Source organism: Cibotium barometz, chromosome 43, assembly GCF_041138505.1.
Source record: "Cibotium barometz isolate CiBa-2024 chromosome 43, ASM4113850v1, whole genome shotgun sequence".
Classification (NCBI taxonomy): domain Eukaryota; kingdom Viridiplantae; phylum Streptophyta; class Polypodiopsida; order Cyatheales; family Cibotiaceae; genus Cibotium; species Cibotium barometz.
This window is the reverse complement of record NC_141088.1, coordinates 20,091,913-20,112,808: the sequence shown is the minus strand read 5'-3', so window position 1 is coordinate 20,112,808 and position 20,896 is coordinate 20,091,913. Positions and strand designations below refer to the sequence as shown.

At 42.3% G+C, this 20,896-nt stretch overlaps 1 protein-coding gene across 1 annotated transcript; it reads right to left on the bottom strand.

Annotated features, from left to right (window-relative positions):
• Positions 1 to 10,868: 10,868 nt before the first annotated feature.
• On the bottom strand, positions 10,869 to 14,576 carry LOC147613662 (uncharacterized). The gene is made up of 2 exons (XM_086781618.1): positions 14,110 to 14,576; positions 10,869 to 11,884 (listed from the first exon to the last, which is right to left on the bottom strand). Exons 1-2 carry the CDS (start codon positions 14,410 to 14,412, stop codon positions 11,153 to 11,155), a joined length of 1,035 nt encoding a protein of 344 aa, XP_086637744.1. The 5' UTR covers positions 14,413 to 14,576; the 3' UTR covers positions 10,869 to 11,152.
• Between the last annotated feature and the right edge of the window lie 6,320 nt (positions 14,577 to 20,896).

Sequence of the window (20,896 nt, the reverse complement as noted above, 5' to 3'; positions counted from 1 at the left end):
TATCGCATGAATCTAAAATATTTCGAAGTGCAAAAGGAGTTGGACAAGATGGAAGAGGCAGGTATCATCGTTCTCATTGAGCACTCTGAGTGGTTGCCATCTATAGTGGTGATTCCAAAAAAGAAGCCCAACAAGATCAGGATCTGTGTAGACTTCGGACCCTGCACAATCAAAGATGGGTTTCCCTTGCCTTTCATAGAGCGGGTTTTTGAAGATCTGGTCGGCCAAGGGTGGTGGTTTGAGCGAGACGGAACAACTGCCTCACCTCACTTTGGTGTTAATAAAGTGCTAGGTATCGGGTCTCTACCTCTCTCAAAAAAAAAAATTCTCCCTCTGAGTTATTTTTTCCATTACACGTTTAAAAAAAAGAAACAAAAAAAAGATTTCTCTCACACCTCACCGTCACCCCTCTCTCTCTCTCTCCCTTTTGCACAACTTGCTCTTACTCCTCACCCCCTCACCAACCACCCCCTCTTTTTCTCACTCATTCAAGCTAAAAAAAACCCCTCCTAGTTTTGTTTTTTTCATTACAAAATAATTTAAAAAAAAGTCTTCCTTAGTATTTTTTATTATTGAATTTTCTCAAAAAATAAATAAATTACTCTCTTAGTCCCTTTTTCATTAAAAAAACCTCTCGTCCTATTTTTTTCTTCTTTCAAACAAAAAATAAAAACGTCTCTTGCTCTCTCCCCCTCCTCTCTCTCTCTCTCTCTCTCTCTCTCCCTTCACTCCCCACCAACCACCCCCTCCCTTCACTCCCCCAATCTCCCTCACCCCACTGACCACCCCCCTTTTTTCCCCTCACCGACCAAGCCCCCCTTGCCTCACCTCATCACTCCCCACCGACCCTCTCCTTCTCTCTCCCCCCATCGACCAACGTCTCTCCCACCCCCTCTCTTGCTTACCCCACACCGACCACTCCTCCTCACCTGAGTGCCACCCCCTTCTCTCTTCCGACCCCACCATCCCCTCTTCCTCACCGACCCCCCCCCTCTCTCTCTCTCTCTTATCCAACCGACCACCCCCTCTCTCGCTTACCCCACCGACGACCACTCCTCACACCTCCGCACCCCCCTCTCCTCTCGTCGGGTGCAGCCAGTAGCCCCCTCCCTCCCTCACCCGATCCCACACCCTCTCCTTCATTGCCTCCCCCTTACAGTGCCCCACCGACCACTCCCTCCTCACTCACCCCCCCCCTTGCTCGCTCGGGTGCAGCCAGTAGCCCCCTCCCTCCCTCACCCGATCCCACACCCTCTCCTTCATTGCCTCCCCCTTACAGTGCCCCACCGACCACTCCCTCCTCACTCACCCCCCCCCTTGCTCGCACACCCGCCCCCTCTCTCTCACTCGCACACCTCCTCTCACGAACGGTGCCGCCACCACCGCGAGCACCGTTTTCCACCTTGTGCTGTCGTCGTCATGTACCTGCCTACCTACCCTTGAAACATGATGGAGGGTTGTTCGCTCTCTAGTTCTTGAGGTCAAAGTGGCCCATGATGGAGCTCTCTGCATTTGTAGAAGCCATGTCCACTGGAAACCATCCATCCACGTGGCTTAATATGGTACATAGAGCCCCCGTAGCCCTCCCCCCCCCCTCGCATCATGACTCACCAACCCACTCCCCACTCCCTTCCCCTCTCACCCGACTCCACCCTCTCATCTCTCCCTTCCCGCCCCACTCGCACACCCCTCCTCACCGTTGCCCACGCTTCCCTCCTCTCACCCCACTCTCTCTCAAGCTCTATGGAAGGAGGATTGGGCCATGATTAGAGGGCAATTTACATTGTGATAGGTTGCTGCAATGGCAGCAGAGCAAGAAATTTGAAAAAGCATTAAAAAAGCTCAATAGCTTTTGATGCAGCAAAAGGTCAAAAAGTAGCAAAAAAAAAAACTTAGTACCCATCATTTTGATGCGAATTTGGGCAGAGAAACATAGTGAGAGCCTTGATTGGGCCAAATTCTGTAATGGGTATGAGCAAAAACCTCAGAGAAGCTGCACTAGTGCATCACTCTTGATGTAAATTGGACACAGAAAGAGGGCCGGATCAATTCATATTATGCAATGGACGGTTACGTGTGTAGATCCAAATTAGGATAGGAAAGAGACGCAAAGACGAGAAGCTTGGCTATGGGGATTGTTACAAGCTACAAGCTGCCGAAGGGATGTATAGCCGAATCTTTTCCTTGCCATTGGAGAAGGTGAGCTACAACATGTAAAGCTTCTTCTGAACCACAAGCCCAAGCTTGTCAATGGCTCCCTTTAACCACAGTGCCCTTTCTCCTCTTCACTATGGAGCTTCCCATGGCCAACTAGATGTGCTTTTGCTGTTTTTGGAGAATGGGGCTATGGTAGATACATTGAATCATCACCAACAGATACCATTCATTTTTGCTTGCAAGCATGGAAGAGTTATTGCAAGCAGTGGAAGAGTCATTTTTGCTTGCAAGCATGGAAGAGTCATTTTTGCTTGCAAGCATGGAAGAGTTATTGCAAACAGTGGGCCTTTAGATAATTTGAAGAAGCCTTTGATTTGGGAGCACACCTTTGCATTTTGTGGCCCAAGGTGGGTCAATTGAATGAGTAACAGAGCTTTTGTCATGGGGTGTAGATAGGGTGCAAAGAAACTCTCAAGGGCACACCCCTTCTTCATCGTTATGCAATACCATAACACAACATGTGCATGTGCAACTTTTCCCTTTGGCTGTAGAGCCCTTGGTATGGCCATCTCCATGGCAATTTATGAGCAGTCTTGACCCTGAAGCACAAGTTCTCTTGGAGGCTACCATGGCACATGCTATTGATGCTTTGGAGAAGCATATACTTTTTGTTAATGAGAAGCGGATCTTTTATGTACTGGCCATGGCCAAGTTTCATTTTTTATCTTTGTATGCCTGGACTTCGTGCCGGAAGTTCTGCCTGGACAAAGTGGCCAGTGATTATTGTTAAAATTGGTTTTTGTGCTTTTGTTGGTGTCAGAGTAACCTTCCTACCGGAGCCTTTTCTCGAGGGATGATAGTGGTAATACAGTTAGTGATAGCTTGTTGGATGAAGTGCCAAGGAGCTCTTAGAAATAGCTTGCTGGATGAAGTGCCCCCAGGAGCCTAGTTGAATCATTTTTTATTTATTCTGTATCTCTCCAGAAGGTTTTCCTGGAAGGATCATTGTATGAGGTATGCTTGGGAGCCTGCTTACCGAATGTTTTGTTGCCCAGAGGCTAGCTTGCAAGAGAACCACCTGTGTTTTTTCTATGGCATTCACCGGGACGGTGAATTGAGTAGTAGTGGGTGACCTGTGGATGGGAAGCCAGTTCCTCCACCCTCCACCAAGCGCTTCCCACCATCACCTCCAACATCTCTGATTGCTCTTACCGTTGGTGCCATCTGGCCACTTTGACCGCGAGTGTGCTTCGACCGCTCTGACCGCGCTAGTGCCCTCCGACCACTCCGACCGCCATCATTGCCAGTGTGCTCCGACCACTCCGACCCCTAGTGTCCTCCGATGGCTCCGACCACCGATGCCCTTTGCCTGCTGTCATCGCCGGTGCCCTCCACCCTTCGACCACCGATGCCCTTTGCCTGCCGTCATCGCCGGTGCCCTCCACCCTCCGACTGCCCCGTCACCGTCGGAGCTCCTTGACTGCTGTCACTGCTGGCGCCCTCCGACACCTCCAAGCTCCCCAACCGCTCTGACCTTCTCCGACCCGCTAGTGCCCTTTGACATCTCCGACCGTAGGTGCCCTCCGACATCTCTGACGTGTATGGCCAACTCCGATGGAACTCATGGAGGCAACACCCCTCCCCCTTTCTCCCAACGTAGCGAGAGATTCTCTCCGAGATCCTAAGCACCATCTTCCTTTCCCCTCTCCTTTTCCCAAGGCAGGGAGAGATTCTCTTTGAGATCCTCTTGAGCACCACCCGAGGAGGAGGACACCCAAGGAGGAGATAAGGGGAGCACTCTTTTGGCAGCAGGACACAGTCTCGGACACACTCTCATGGACGAGGACACTCTCTCTTGTATCACATTCATTGTAGACAGTCTCGGACACACTCTCATGGACGAGGACACTCTCTCTTGTATCACATTCTCGGTGAGAGCAGAGCCTTTCTTGTACCATTCCTTTCAGTATCTTGATATAGAGTGTTACACTCTTGTGGTGTGGGTCTCTCTCTCTCTGTGTGAGCGAGGTGAGTGAGTGGTCAGTGGTGTGTGGTGTGAGTGAGAGGTCTGTAGGGATACTACGGTGCTAGAGGTGGTGGTCGGAGAGCACTGTGGACAGTGTAGAGCATAGGTCTTTCCTGTCTAGCCGGTGAGGTGGACTCATCCCTGGTGGGTATGCTTCCCTGAAAGGATCCATGCTCCCTTTTTCCCAACCCTAGTGTTTGTGTCCCTCGAGTTCCCTAGCAAGGACCGGTGGAGTCATCCACAGTTAAGACAAAATTTGGTCAAAGCCCAGAGCTTTGCCAAGCACACGTCCCAAGCAGCAGTGTTTTGCCCAAATCCCAAGCCCTCTTGAATCCCTGCGTTGAGCTGTTAGAAGCACATGGCTTTTACGAAGAGAACTTGTGCATCTCGGTCCTAAAAACCTCATCATCCACACTACCTCTAAAGCCAAAAAGATATAGGCGTCAACCTTAGTACACCCAGTACCACCCCAGAAGTCTTTCTTCATTGGATTTTGACAAAATTACTTTTGATGCACAAAGATTCTATGAAGGAAACCCTGTTATATGTACATTATGTGTGCTATGTTATACACACATTATGTGTATATAACATAGCACACATAATGTACATATAACATATATGTTATATGTACATTATGTGTGCTATGTTATATACACATAATGTACATATAACATATATGTTATATGTACATTATGTGTGCTATGTTATATACACATAATGTGTGTATAACATAGCACACATAATGTACATTAACATAGCACACATAATGTACATATAACATATATGTTATATGTACATTATGTGTGCTATGTTATATACACATAATGTGTGTATAACATAGCACACATAATGTACATATAACAAACCCCCACATCTAGGTGCTGAGATCAAAGAAGCTAGTGTCGTAGAATTTTTAAAACGCATGCTCGAACACCAAATCCAAGGGGGTGTAGAGACCCAAAGCCATGTCTCTGTTGACATACACTTGTTGAAGCATTGTGCACTTTAGGCCCAGGCCATAGGGCTTCCTGAAGGGCTGAGCCTAAAGTGTAGGGCTTCCCGGATCCCCTCCCCCCTCCCCCCGCTTGTTCAAGCACATCAACGCATGTATAGAGAAGGCATAGTGTTACCTTTTCCTTAAAAAATCTAGGGTTGGTATCCCTTCTGCACCTTGTATTCATGGAATCTACATTCAAGTTTGCTTTTAGACACGATGGAAGTACAACCAAGGATTGGTTAGGCTCAGTGTGCTCCTTTGATGACATACTTTGATCTCCTCCCTTCGTTCCTTGAGGTGCTTCTTGTTGTTATGGTCCCTAGCGTTAGAATGAGTTATATCTGTCTTGCTGCTGTTGTGGATGTTTGTAATGCCCCTTTCATGACATGCAATGGTCTTCTCCCTTCGTTTCTTGAGGTGCTTCTTGTCGATGTGGTCCCTAGCATTAGAATAAGTTGTGTTTGTCTTGCTGTTGTGGACATCTGCATTGCCCCGATCGACATGTAGCATTTGGTGACTTTGCAGTCTCGCCCTCACTACACTGATTTGAATTTGAATGGTAGTTCGGATTAAGTTTGATTGAAATTGGGTTTACCTTTCTTGCCATATCCTATTACCGTACCTTCTATCTTGGCTTGATCTATAGAAGCAAACTCTCCATATTTATGACCAACCTTTTCTTTTGGAACCTTCAAACAAATAAAAGATTGCCTATTATGAATTTATGCATAGCAACCATCAAATTTAGGCAAAATAAAATATCTACATGACCGAATTCTCCCCCATAATCTTTTCATCTTTCTCGACAAGTAAGCATCAACAAAAGGGCCTTTGCATATAGATCATGACATAAACTAATTTTTGTGTTTCCTCACTATTGTTGCTTGAAATCCACATTTGGTGGACTTTGTCCAAGGTGACATTGAAGGTCTACCTCCTTTCGTGCGTCCTCCATAAGAATAATCAACCGGATTCATGGCAACATCTCAAACAATGGGGTGTTTGCCTAATCATCGGCTTTCCCCTACTTTTCCAAGCTCATGTATGCCATGGTTGGGATTAGACCCTATACCAATAGTAGCTCGGCATCACAAACCTACAGGTTTGTGAACACCTAGGAGTGACCACACAATACATTATGTATTTTCTTTTTCAATTGTTTACCTTGGGTAGCCTAACATCCTTGCAGAAAAGAAAGGAAGGAGATAAGGCCACGTGGTAATAATATCTTGCATGCGGTAATAATATCTTGCAAAAAAGCAAGGAAGCCACGTGGTATTTAAAAACAGCCAGAAGGATCTAGGTCAAAATAAAGAAGGCCTACACTCTGTCTTATCAAACACGTGGATAAGAATAAAAAACACTATTGAGCAAACCATAAATGCTAAAAGCCTATGGCAACATTGACAAGGGCCAGGATGTAGAAGATCTTGAGATTACTTGTAGCATTGTCCTCAGGGTGGGCTGGTTGTCTTCTCACTTAAGAGGCTTTCAGGTCCTAAAGCTTCCCGGGAGCCTTTTATAGTCCAAGGTGTCCAAACCAGTGTGAGTTCATCATTTGCCTCTCCACCTAATTAATCTGCAGCGAAAACCTTACTGCTATTTGTGTATTTTTGTATTTAGGGTTTGATTCGAGAAAATATTGCTTGATTTCCTTTAGAAGGTCCTAGATGTTTTGCAAAAAGAGCCACTAGAAGCACTAGGTGTACTCCATGCTTTGAAGCTTGCAAAACAAGTTTTTTTAAAAAAATTCTTTTACTGTGTTTTGGGTGAGTGCTTGGGTACCATACTTCGTGTAGTGCATATTTGAAATCCTAAAATGAACATGAATTTGAAAGCATACTTGGAAGCAATGGTAGATTGACATCCGCAATCGATGAGCTTGAAGCCTGTTCTTATGTTTGATGGGGATTCAAAAGTACCTCACAAATTAGAAAATTACAAATTCATTACCACATTTGAAAATGAGTTTTGTATCATGAATCAATACGTAGGACTAATGGCCGCCTTCAACATTGAAGGTGTTTTGGTCTACTTTCAATATCAAAAGTGCTATTTGGGAAACGGGGAAAGGGCACGTTCTCCTATGTTTATTAAATTTCGGGGACGACTATGCCAACTCCCTGCCATACTTTATGTATGGTTTAAAAGAAAAAACTTCACTCACACAAACGAGCACGAAAATCTTATGACTTGATGAATGACGTGTAACTCAGATTGAATTGTGGTAATGAATTTGGAATTATCCACCTTGCGATGTACTTTGAGATCTCTGTTGATGTCTATATTCACAAGCTTGATGTTCATGCTTGTTTGAGCTCTATAAGCTGTTCATGTAAACTTGAGAAAGATACGCGTATGAAGAAGACGTGCTGCAAAAGTAGTATGGGTTGCAATGTCCATCTTCATTCAAGCGCTTCATTATGTATATGTGAACGGAAGGACACGTTCTTTCGAAATAAGTTGACAATGCACAAGTGCAAGCAATCAACAGGATACGGGTACCCAAGCATTCTAGTTTACTAGCTTGGACCCATACAGCTCAAGTTGATCTTGCGTCTTAACCTGGCTTCCATTCGGGACTAAGTACCCATGCACCCCTGCAATTTCCCACCATTTAAAAATAAGAATCAGGTGCCTTGCTTTTTGCAAGAACTCCGAATCTGAGAGGAGTTGCTAAACCTGGAGATTTGGGGTTGCTTTTGGCAGGCACCTACATGAAGGAGAAGAACAGAGCTAGTGGACTTGGTCTGGGGTCATATCTGAGCAAGGCGACTTCATTTGGTGATGTTCCTCAGCAGGTCGACTTCATACAGGGCTGATCGACTTGTTAACAAGGTTGCAAATTCAGGTTTTCAGCAGGTATGGGCTAGATACAAGCTACTGGGAGCTGTTTACGCCAAGCTATACAGTCCAAGGTGGCCTATAGGCTATCTGGAACTCACACGTTTTTGGCATCAGAAGCGTGCTGTTTTGCACTGGTCGCACTGTAAACATGCTAGACAGCAGACTTGTGTCTACTTCTGGAGGTGTTCCAACCAACCCCAAGGCAGTGGATATTGTTGGAAAGCTCTGGTAAAAAGCAACTACTCACCATACAGGGGAGGTGCAGGGGAAAACAGGGCCGATGTACCTGTGAGAAACTCTTGTGCAGAGTGGATGTATGTGTGAAGAGACGTGTGCAAGGCGGATGTACCTGTGAGAACTCTTGTGCACGGTGGATGTACTTGTGAGTGAAGATACTTGTGCAGGGCCTGCACCTGTGAATACTCTATTGTTTGTTGTGCAATGTGTATTCATGTTTGATGGATGCACTTGGAGCAATCATGTGCAGGCCGGAGGTAAATCCCAGGGCACTCGTCATCTTCGGGCGGGGAGGGGCGGGCGGTCTTCTTTGGTCCCTAGTGTGGTGTACTATGCAATTTCTCTTAAGTGGCCTTGTTATGTCATGTTAACTGCTCTTAATCTTGTTTTTTTGGGGGGTTGGGGGTGGGAGGAGTTGGCCCATTTTCAGTCCCTAGTGTGTTGTACTCAGCAATTTCTCTTTTGTGGCCTGTGAAGTGCTCTTAATCTTGTCTACAGCTAATTTGATCCCGAAACACGAACCCACCCATTACAGAATTATTTACATTTCTTCTCGCTCAGACATCCTTAGGCATCAACCTCCAAGGACCAGCATCAGCAGGTCTTAGAATTACTGACAACACCAATGGTCGAGTGTCTTCCAGATTTATTTTCTGAGTCCATTATAGTGGTATTGGTGTTGGTTCTGTTGAATCTAACAATTGCGTCTCCTGGTTGACTTCCACCTGTGGTATCTAGACTGTCCTTGGAATCCATGTGGTCTTCCCTTGGATCCAACTCCTATAAGGAAACTCCCTCTTTGCTGAGTTACAATCATTGCAATGCCCGTCTCTTCCTTGCATGCTTCTATAAAAATTCTCTCGATGTTGGATCTTGCTCTGACGTTGTGCTCGCCAATTCTCCCAATGCTTCATGTCTACACCATCCCACCTAAAACGTCTTCTTCTCTTAGGGATGTGAATCTGGATCATCTCCTCCCAAACCATGAGGGAAAAGCCGACTTTCCTATCTGGTCCTAGACTTGTGACATGCAGGCTCTCTACATCTCCTAGTGCACGATACTGGCTGCAAGAAACCCTAATGAAAAACTGCATACAACCCTATTGCACTCAGGCAAAAATGCCCCGAGATCACATAACATTTTTGCACAAATGCAAGAATGCCATGAGTCACATAACACAAGTAGCTAGCAAAAATGTGGCCTGACGCTCTAATACCAATGTCACATGGGTGCGGAAGCTAATCTAGCTACAAATTAAGGCTGCTGATTAACACTACTTGCATGAGGAGAGAGAGAAGGAACTTCTTTACCTGAACTACTACTACCTTATATTACATCAATGAATGATTAACATCAAAATAAATCAGGTCCAAAAACTGCATGTTATGCATGAAACTGTTGATGAACTGCTGATAACCTGCTGTCCTCCACTAGAGCATGGAATAAATGCTCATGGAAGATGTAAATTTAAGGTCCAGAAGTCTTGTCTGCTGGTGGCACAGAAAAACCTTATCTATGGCATGATCCCACATTGCCTTTATAATATAGGCATTTGGATGGTTGGTTGGCTCTATGGTTAGCCTAGGGTTGGCAACCAACTGCCACTAGCAGTCCCTTGTCTAGGTACCCAAAATGCTACCCAAGCAGTCCACACTCGCTTGCGGTCATCAGAAGAACATGCACAACTCAAGGTTGTCTTGGAGATTCTAAGATGAGAGAAGCTGTATACTAAACAGGAATAAAAGTGCGACTTCTTCACATCCTTGTGATTGAAGTCAAGTCTTGAGAGCATACGAGGAGCATATAGTCAAGGCATCTGCCCATTTTATGAATGTAGCTTTAAATTGTGGGGAACTAGATTCTTGTATGGGGTGCATATAAATCAAGTTTTTATATATATGAATTTCTGGCTATTTTTTGAAGCATCTATGTATCTGTGTGTCTGGGGTACCTTCATAATGAAGACACTGATAGAAGCAATATCCAGCTCTCGTATTTTTCCTCTCAGAAAATGCTGCAGTGACAAACTGAAAAATCATAAAAAAATAATTACCCATGACTACTCCATGCTTATCTGTAGATGCAAAAATTCATCAATTGGCTGAGACATTAAAGCTACTGTCATGGTTGCAATTGAAATCTGAGCCATCAAATTGGCTCTGCTTGACTTGCAGAAAAAATTGCAGATGTTGACATAGTCACAGTACTCGTCTGCAAGCCTCAAGGTTGATGTTTCAGGCATTGATAATTCTGCACGTTGTAGAACTGTCGAATTTGTCAAATCTGTTCATTGCTAATATGTCAACCTGTTATTCCCCCTCCCTGTTGACCATGATGTCAAGCTATTTCGTATGAGAAAATGACAGACTGAACGGCCTTCCTTGGCTGTATAGCCTCTCCTAATGCACAAGCAGTACACATGAACATGTGATCATGATGTGTCAACCTGTTATTCCCCCTCCCTGTTGACCATGATGTTACAAAACAGCCATGAGTTGGTTATGTCGTATGAGAAAACGACAGCCTCCCCGTGGCTGTATTGTCTTTCCTAATGCACAAGCAGTATACAGGTACATGCACTAGCTTAGAAACTAAATGAACATATGATCCTGGTCAAGATCAGCACTCACATTGCATTTCGGAAAAATCGTAGCACTCAAAAGAAGTGCAAAGATTGTAAAAATTGTTCATTCGAAAAATACATATTACTTTCTAGATTGAATGGAAGGACAAGTAGAAGTCAGCATATATGGTGCCAAAAAACCACGTAACCTCTTAGCCTTTGTGAGACTCCTGAATGTCGTGGACTTTCTTTCAGCACCCATGTGAAATGCTAGTTACATAGACAAAAGTTCGAGGAGGAGAATCTCATTTTGTCAAATGATCACTCTTTTGGGGAGTCCCCTTCAGTAATGCTACTGCTCGACTTTCCTACAGACAATATGTTGTCAAGTGACAACGTCAATGCTTCACCGATTTTGAAATCTTCAGAGGTAGTATGCTCTGTTTGCTTTGTTCTCTCCTTTTCTTCTTCACCTCCCAACAGTGAGGGTAGTACTGTACGAGCTTTTTGGAGCGCCTTAGCACCATTGGGCTCCTCCTTATTGTCCCCCTTGAATCCCCCAGTAAGCACATCTCCAAGCATTTGGAAAGGGTTTGTGAAGGTCTTTCTGACCCCCAGAATCATAGAGAGCATCTTAAATCGCCAGATGGCTGTTGCAACTACCATGAAACCAAGAACCCAATGTGTAATTGTGTTTTGTCTTTGTATCTTCTTTACTAAATCCTTATCTATATTAGATGGTTTAGAACTTTCTTCTTCAGAAGCTTCAGAACTGCAGCTCACTTTGTCATCTCTCTCTGAGTTTTTGAGCCTAGGCAGTAGATTATTCTCAGATTTTGCGAGGAGCATTTCCATGACTTCAAGATTTTTCCCAGTTGATGCTGCTGCAACCTTGGCCGCTTCTGCTGCAGCACCTGCAATCTCAACCACTGTTTCCACCATATCTCTTTCCGCTGAAGAATGGAGGTGATTTGCGTGCCTTCCTAATTTTTGAAGATTTCCCGACTCCAACATAACCTCTCTTCCATTTTCTTCTGCCATAAGATGATGCACCTACAAAAACACTTGTCATGTTAATACACGTCTTGACAATGGACATCGCATCACAAAAAGTAAAAGACTGTTGTTACTCAAAGAAAAGACATGAACTCAAAAACTATTGGAGTGATTTGCAGATTAAATTTTACACACACAAAATCTCTACAGGTATCTTTTTTAACACCTCAAAGGCTGGTATGCAAAGCACGATGCTAATAGCAGCAAGTTAACCCATGTGTCCTTATCCACTCGTCATCTGTCCTTATCCACTTGTCATCTCATCAGGCGATGCACAACTGCGTTCTTGTTCTTCCAAGAATTCAGGGAACTTCAGGCTCGATCCATTCTCCAATCAGAAGTCAGAGAACTCGGTCTAAATATTCTCCAATGACCCTGTGCCAGATTACCCACTTGCAGGCATGTGCCTGACAGGGATGACAGAAGAGAACAGCTCCCCCCTGTTGTTCACTCAAATTTCAAGCCAAGTTCTTTTAAGCAAGTGAACAACTAAAAACATAGTGGGGCCAACCCTGTTACAGGATGGGACGTGGGCTGTGTTGGAACAAATCGAGATGATGTGCTAAAAGCCCTTTGAACTTTGACAAGACATACAAGTTTGCAACTCATTCATCAAGGTACCAATGCAGAATGCAGTAGGTAAAAGAACAGGTGTGCAATAGGTTTTGTGAATGGCTTCAAACCATCCACAAAACCTACCTACCTGTTCTTCACAATCTACGATCTTGTGAAGCACAAGCAAAATCTTGTAGAGACAAGGAAGATGATCAATATACACTCATCATTGGCATTTGAGAACTTGATACCAGTCTTAATGACCCTGGGGCAACTGATATCTAGATATGATGAAGTCGAACACCATCAAATCCACCAGATGCTGTGAGTGCTGAATTCATATTTGATGCCCAACAGATCACCTTCTCACCATCCATCTTGTGATTTAACTTGGCTGCTTCCACAACTTTGACATATGAGCTAGCTCTTTGGAAGAGAGGTGTTTCTGCATGTGACTTCCTTTGCTCCCCCAAGTGATAAATGTCTCAATAAAGCCCATTGCAACTCCGCAAAGATACTCTTTCTCTACCCAGGGGAGAGTAGCCCACAACCCATCAACATTCCTTGGATCGATGGTGGATATCTTGCCTCAATCCTACCAGATCCGAAGGAATGTTCCGATATACAACCATCATGTGTTGCACCACTATATCCCTCCCCAACCCAGAAGTGCTCACAGCCTGGCAGGATGTATCATGAATCATTACCGTTTTGGCTTCTAGTCGCATCACAAGACACAATGAAAGAATTCCTCTCTCAAAATGGCAAACTTTGAAATCCATTGTAGCACAACACCTATCTGAATGTAATGGAAGAGGTCCCTAGAATGACCACCCAAACATAGAGCTAGCAGGCTACAAGCCATGTAGCACATCTACCAAGTCATAAGGTAAACAAGCCAGCAGGCGCATAGCCCAGTGGCGATGACGTGTAACACAGGGAGGGGAGGTCCAGAGTTCAAATCCCCCTGGAGGCCCCATTGGTATTGTGGCTGCTTTGCGACCACAAGTTGTAATGCTTTCACCAAGCCGCCTACGGGAAGGTACCAAACCTTGCGAATTTGATGAATTGATAGATGGAATGAAGCTGAGGATGCATGACAGAACAAAAGCAAAAGAGTCATGCTCAAGATAGCCATGTAGGGCACCCTCAATGAGGGCACGGGCATGTATGAAGCTTCCTTAGAAACATGTTTCGTAGCTTCCATGCTGGCTTCTTAGTGTCTGGCTTTGCCTTCTAACAGAGAACAACGTCCATGAAGCCAGCATAGAAACTTCATATGTGCTCAAGGACCACATGAGCCCCACAATCATTATTAAGCAAACATATATTTTCCAATACATACAAGTCTCTCTCTCTCTCTCTCTCACACACACACACACACACACACACACACACACACACACACACACTTTTGCAACCCAAAACCAGCTGCTCGCCCGATAGCACGAGAGCAGGTAACATAGTCTCACCAACATCCAATAACATGCAATCTTGCATTGCTGTAAATGTTGCATCCCCTAGTGGCATAGTAGATGAACACTAGGACTTCTATTTTAGTTTGGTTTTGGTCTTCTCATCTCGTTGGCCATTTTGGCCTTAGGTAGATGCTAATAGAACTTTCCCTCTCAAAAGAAGGGGAAAAAATGAAATTAAATGAATCTTACCTGATTGAGCAATCTTGACATGATGCTTAGGTCTGCGGTGTCCAGTCCATCTGGAGTGGGGCTCTTCATGGCAGCATCAGAGCTTTCCAAGAGAAGGCTTTCATGGAGTCTTCTAGAAAGTTCGGCTTCCCTGGCTTCATGCTTGTCTTGTGGCAATGGGTTCTCTTCTTGGAGAATGCGTGCCAATGCGTGTTTGACAGCTTCTAACTCTCTTCGTGTACACGAGATATTCCCTGGAGTCCCTTCGGGCCTTGCAGCAGGTGCTATTGCTGGACTATCGGCACTCGAAGCCTTGTCTACCATCTTTCTTCCTCCGCAACGCACAGTCGAGCTTTGTTGACGAACGCAAACACACTTCGCATAGACTCTCTTGCCCTAAAGATCTGTGGGCAAAACGAGCCTGCACACGTGCAACCGCTCCCTTGAACCTTCTAGCCCTTGCGCATCTCACACGTATCTCCAAATCTGAGGTTGACAAGTGGCACGTCACTAGTGGGGATGGTTCCCAAATCATATGAACTTTTGGGCGTGTTAATCACTTAGGGCCCTTCTTCATATGCATCCATTGAAAAATTAAACATATGTTTCTCACATGTATCTTTGGGTCTCATGTGATGTTCGAGTTGCCAATTGGGAAGGAGTTGCTGATGGTGTGGGGATAGTCCCCACATCATATGCACTTATATGTGTGTGACCTTTGATAGACAAGTACTAATACTAGTAAGATTATCAATGGAAGGTTGGGAACTTGATGATGTTCATGTTCTAGTGCACTAGCCTATGATATTGAAACGAGGTTGCCATTGCATCATGAAGTTAGAGCTCATATGGCACCATATAGTACAAGTCATCACACTCGTTCGAGTAACTCTGACTCTGGCACTTCTTGACTTGGATTTAAAAAAAGGAATACTATGAAAAAACGTGGCCAACTTCCATCTAAGCTAGGTACCACTCATATGTAATGCTCTCATTTAAAATTTAGTCACTTTCTTATTTTGGCATGGTGGCATTGTATGAAATCTCGCCTCTCTTCACATTGTGCATGATGTGTAGATTTACGATCATGCCATGAAAGCTTAGATTCTTGAGGTGTTTTATTTCATGCATGTGTTATTGATGAATATCTGTCACGAAAAGGTGAAGAAAGTTAATAGATAATGTGTATCACATTAGACAAAAAGAGTATATCAAAAGATAACTTAAACAAGATTCTTAATTGCTTCAGACTAAACACCTCCAATGCTATTAGTATTAAAGAAATGCACGATAAACTATATTCAAAGTTTTTTCACTTTGTACACCTTATGCGCATGATGAACAAGATTCTTAATTGCTTTAGACTAAAACACCTCTAATGCTATTAGTACACCTTATGCATTTTCTTCTTCCTTCTTGTTTGCCTTTACATCATGATTTTAAGAGAATGATGGTCTCATAAACTATATTCAAAGTTTTGTCACTTTGTACACCTTATGCATTTTCTTCTTCCTCCTTGTTTGTCTTTACATCATGATTTTAAGAGTTGATGGCGCTCTCATACATGGAGGAGCAAAAATCAACATAATCGTCCATGCTTGAAGAATGGATTTTTCCAAGTGCACTCTAAGGTTGTTTTCCAAGTGCACTCTGAGGTTGTTCATTTATGCTTTAATAAATTTTCATGACAAATTTCACCTTGATTAGAAATTGATTAGTATGTATAGAGAAGGCTATGTTCATGATAATCTAAGGTGCACTTTGAGGTTGTTATTAGTGTTTTTAATTATGCTTTAATATTTTTTCATGGTAAATTCTACCTTGATTACAAACTATTCAGTATGTATAGAAAAGGTTATGTTTATGATACTTTTAGTAAAACTTGTGCTTAGCTTAATGTGTCTACCTAAGATGTTAGCATGATACGCTGGCTACTTTAGGGCAGCTTGGACAAAAGTGGGACATTTTCAAGCTTCTCGAATCTGTGTTCGACGTATTTGGGGTGAGTTATACAAACCCAATCACACATTGCCACGTTGCCATGCCCACATACTTGGCTCGAGATATGTGGTAAAACCATGTAGGTTAGACAAGAATTGCCATGACATATCTTGGGCGAGATACATGGCACCATGACCGAGCAATCTAGTCAGCATCTCAACATATCTCGGGCGAGATACGAGTAATTGAAATAATACGAAATATTATATCCTGGGCGAGATACAAAAAATGAAAAATGTTTCTCAGGCACAACAAGAAAATGAAATAATGTTTCTCGGGAAAGATACAAAAAAGGAAATAATGTATCTCGGGCGAGATATGAAAAAATAAAAAAATGTTTCTCGGGTATAGCAAGAAAATGGAATAATGTATCTTGGGCGAGATACGAAAAATGAAATAATGAATCTCGGGTGAAATACGAAAAATGAAATAATACATATATCATGGGCAAGATACAGATAATGAAATAATGTACCTCGGGCGAGAGAAGAAAAATGAAAAAATGTGTCTCAAAATTCTAATATTATGTATCTCGATCGAGAAACTAGAAACCAAAAAAACTCATGCAAAAACTAATTAAGTAGAATGTATCCATGGCAAGATTTATATTCTAATATTATCTTGAGCGAGATAATAAAAATAAAGAAAATGTTGTCAGTGGCTATGTATCTCGCCCAAGACAACTGTGCCCTAAAATTCCCTTCTTTTTTTCTTTTTCACATTTTTCCCTGTGCACTTTCGCTATCTCTATGTGCTTTTGCTATCTCGTCTAAGTTGCCCCTATCTTGCTGTACTTGCCGATCACGCCCGAGCTATCGAGCTCCTGTCGCCCTATTCACCCTAAGGTGTGGAGGGTTCCCCTGTGCTGTCGAGTGACACTGTTGCGCTACAGTAATAAAGCATAGATACCATAGCATAACTCAAGAGCATAAAATCAAAGAACACATGATTGGGTGCAATCTCCCCCCTCATGCGTGTAGCTCCACTTCCATGACATGATTATTTTGAGATTTCTATTCAATAAATAGCCTAATAAGCTATTAATAGTTGTGCGTACAAAATTGGGCATGCTTTTCCACTTTTACAAAAATAGCTCAAACACTAGAGCTTGTTCATACACTAAGTGTAAATAATCAAAACTCTTCTAAAATATGTACAATTAGTAATATGTACAATCTTTTGGCACGTGACTAACAAAATAATATGAAATAATAATATTCCAAGATGATACAAACAAGATCCTCCATATGCGACATGCGCACTGCTCATCACCTATCTCACAAACGTAAGCACATTAGTTGTTTCAATTAATTTCCCTTCTCTACAATTAATCCCAATATGAAACGTTGATAGGCACAAACACAACATACACTTACCACTTGTTTCACTATGATGAGAGTATCATTATACACATCATCTAGCATGGTGTGTATTGCCACTTGTTACACTTTCAATTAGCATGACATATTAATTACATAAACCACTTGTTACGCTTCGCCCGTGTGCAGTTGTTTAGCATAGTTTGCTTGTTTCACTTGACCACAATATAGTTGTCAAGCATGGCACTACTTGTTACACCTCAATAACATACACCCGTCAAGCATGGTCTCAAGCTATGCCAATTGACTAAGTAATCAGTATTTACACTTTTTTAATAAAATATTTTTAGTATGCATTTTCTTATACCTAGGATGAAAATTAACACTTTAAGGGATGGCACACTAGCATTCGGGCGTCCCTATACAACTAAAGGGTGGACATTATGTAACTCTCTCTCTCTCTAAAACCCTCCAAAAACCTCTCCCATTATTTATCTCTCTCTCTCACCCCTCGCTCCTCTCATGTTCCATGTTTCTTGGTATTCCATGATGGGATTCCATGGATAGCTTTGTATCACCCAAGTGAGATGACTTTGTTTTGTTTCTATATTTTGACGATGAGCTATGCCATTTATTTCTCTCTCTCAATCTCTCTCTTTAGTACATGCATAATCAAGCTTTCTTTATTTCAATATTTCAATCTCTCTCTTTACTACACGCTTTCTTTATTTCAATCTCTCTCTCTTTAGCACACATTTTTTCTTTCTTTCTCTCTCTTTAGCACACGATATATATTTCTCTATTTCTCTCTCTCTCTTGTTGGCACTCTCTTGCTGTATTTCTTTATTTCTGTCTCTCAATCTGTGTGATCAAAAGCGATCTGAAAGAAAAAGGAAAGGAAAAAGGGTGGGGCACCTTACTTATTAATTTATGGATTAATCAATTCTCCATGTTCCTTGGTCCTTGTAACAGAGAGAGAGAGAGAGAGAGAGAGAGAGAGAGAGAGAGAGAGAGAGAGAGAGAGAGAGAGAGAGAGAGAGAGAGAGAAAGAGAGAGAGAGAGAGAGAGAAAGAGAGAGAGAGAGTATTAAGTGTGTACCAAAGACCCAATGGGCTCTCATATCTCATCATCAAACGGAAAATAAAATAAAAATAAAACAAAGTCGTGATACAAAACTATTCATGGAATGCCATCATGGAATATCAAGAAACATGGAACATGAAAGGAGCGAGGGGAGGGGTTTGAGAGAGAGAGAGAGAGAGAGAGAGAGAGAGAGAGAGAGAGAGAGAGAGAGAGAGAGAGAGAGAGAGAACATTAAGCGTGTACTAAATAAAGACCCAATGGCTCATCATCAGATTCAAAATAAAATAGAAACAAAATAAAGCTTTTTCACTTGGGTGATACAAAAAGCTAATCTTCCTCATATTTACACCTACCATGGGCTCCTTTTTGGGGCTCTGATCCTTTTTGCAGGCATCACCAAATTTCTCCTCACACCGTGCTCAAAGAAAATGTTAAATAGAAACAAAATCAGCCCAAAATTGTAAATTCTTGAAGAAGAAATATGCACATGGGGGAATTGTTCAAAAATAAGAAAAAGCCTTTGAAATTTTTCTTTGGGTAATAACCCTGAAACTTTATAAGGTTCATATGCACCGAAAAATTATAGAAGTCCAATTGTGCACATGTGTGTGTGCCTCTATGTGAAAGCACTTAGATCCCATATGAATTTGAAACCTCTGAACCTGTAATTAAATCCAAAATGTGGAGTTTACCCTAGGGCCAAGAACATAGGTAGAAATAATATTAGCTCCTTGAAAAAAATAAAATAAATAGGCTTAGTGTAAGTGTGTGTATCCTTGGAAAAATTCAAATTAAATGGTCTAAGGTTCTAAGGGTGGGTATGAACCATGGTTTGAGAAAACCAAGTGGAATTGAGGAGGTGGGAAGTGGAAAATGGTAAGTGGTAAAATGTACATGGTATTTGGTAAGTGGTTTTAGTTAGGTTAGAAGGTGGAAAGAAATCCATGGTTTTCATGGGTGGTTATGAATGCATGGATACATGAGACTGGTGTCGTGCTTGTCTCTATTTGTTAACAAGAAGTAAGTATTAGTTCACTAAGGTCCAAGCCCACAAAATGAGAGGTATGCATGAGTCACCAAAAATTAGGCATTAACTCTTAGAGCACTAGTGGAGCATGCAGAGGCTAGAATTCCCATAAAACCCCATCCCCTAGGCTAGAAATCCATGAACTTTTTTGAAGCCTGCTATGGAGTCATAATCACCTTCTTACATACTCTCTTGCACAAAGTACAAAAAATACTTCCTAGTTTAGATAATAGAGGACCTTGAATTTTGGGCGTTTACTATAGTTGATAGAGCTTATGTGGACAATCAAATTGTGGAGAAAAATTCATGGACTTCTTGGCAGCTTTGGGAGTGCAAATAACTAGAGCTAACGGTACTTCTACATATTATTCAAGTCTTACTGTAACAAAGTGTTCTTAGGATGCACATGCACATGTACATGGGATGGGTCTAGGCATATGGGCTTAGGGTCATTTACTTGCACATGCACATGCATTTGCTTGTGGGATTAGGGCACATGGGCCTTGGGACTATAAAAGGCATGTGCTCTAGGACTATCGTAACCTTTTGATACCTTTTGAACCTTTGACCTTTGGATACATTCCTTTTCAGCCATTCCTTAGTATTAATTTCTCAAGCTTTCCCTAATCCATGCTAATTATGCTAATCCACGACTAACCTAGATGTTACTTTCTTTCATTGGTATCTGAGCTCTAGGCTTAGATCTTAATGCTTTGATTAGGAGATTAATAATTTTTGGATTACTCTTATCTTAGTTTTTGGAAATGCATTTTCTTGATCATGATTAGTGTTAATCATTTTTAGAATTGAGTTTTACACAGTTTTTAGATTTGCTATTTTCTTGTTTTGAGAAGATTAGCAATCAAACTTGTGCTAGTCATTTTTGAATTTGTATTAATCACTATTTTCAGAACCCTGATCCACTTCACAGTTTGATTTCTTGAAGTTCTTGAAGTTCTTGATCTTGATTTCTTGATTTTCAAAATTAGGGTTTGTAGAGAATTCTAGTAATAAATATTCAGTGATTTTCTCGCATTATCTTGCTTAGAGAGCCTATAGTTTCAAATATCAATCCTTAAAGCCCTTATTTCTTCAAAATCAATCCCTAGGTTGCTAATTCTTGGAGTTCTTGGAGAAGCATTGCAAGAAAAAGATTGATGTGTAGAAAATCAAGGTTGCTGTGTAGAGTTTTTAGATTATCGTGAAGAATATTCAGATTGCTGTGTAGAGTTCTCAAATTATTACTGTTGCAGAGTTGCAAAGTGCTGTGCTGAGAGCAGATTCTGAACAGATTTCAGTGCATTTCAAGATAAATGAAGTTTTCAACAAATCTTGGAGTAAGTGCACAAACTTTAACTTCATTTCATGTTTCTTGAAT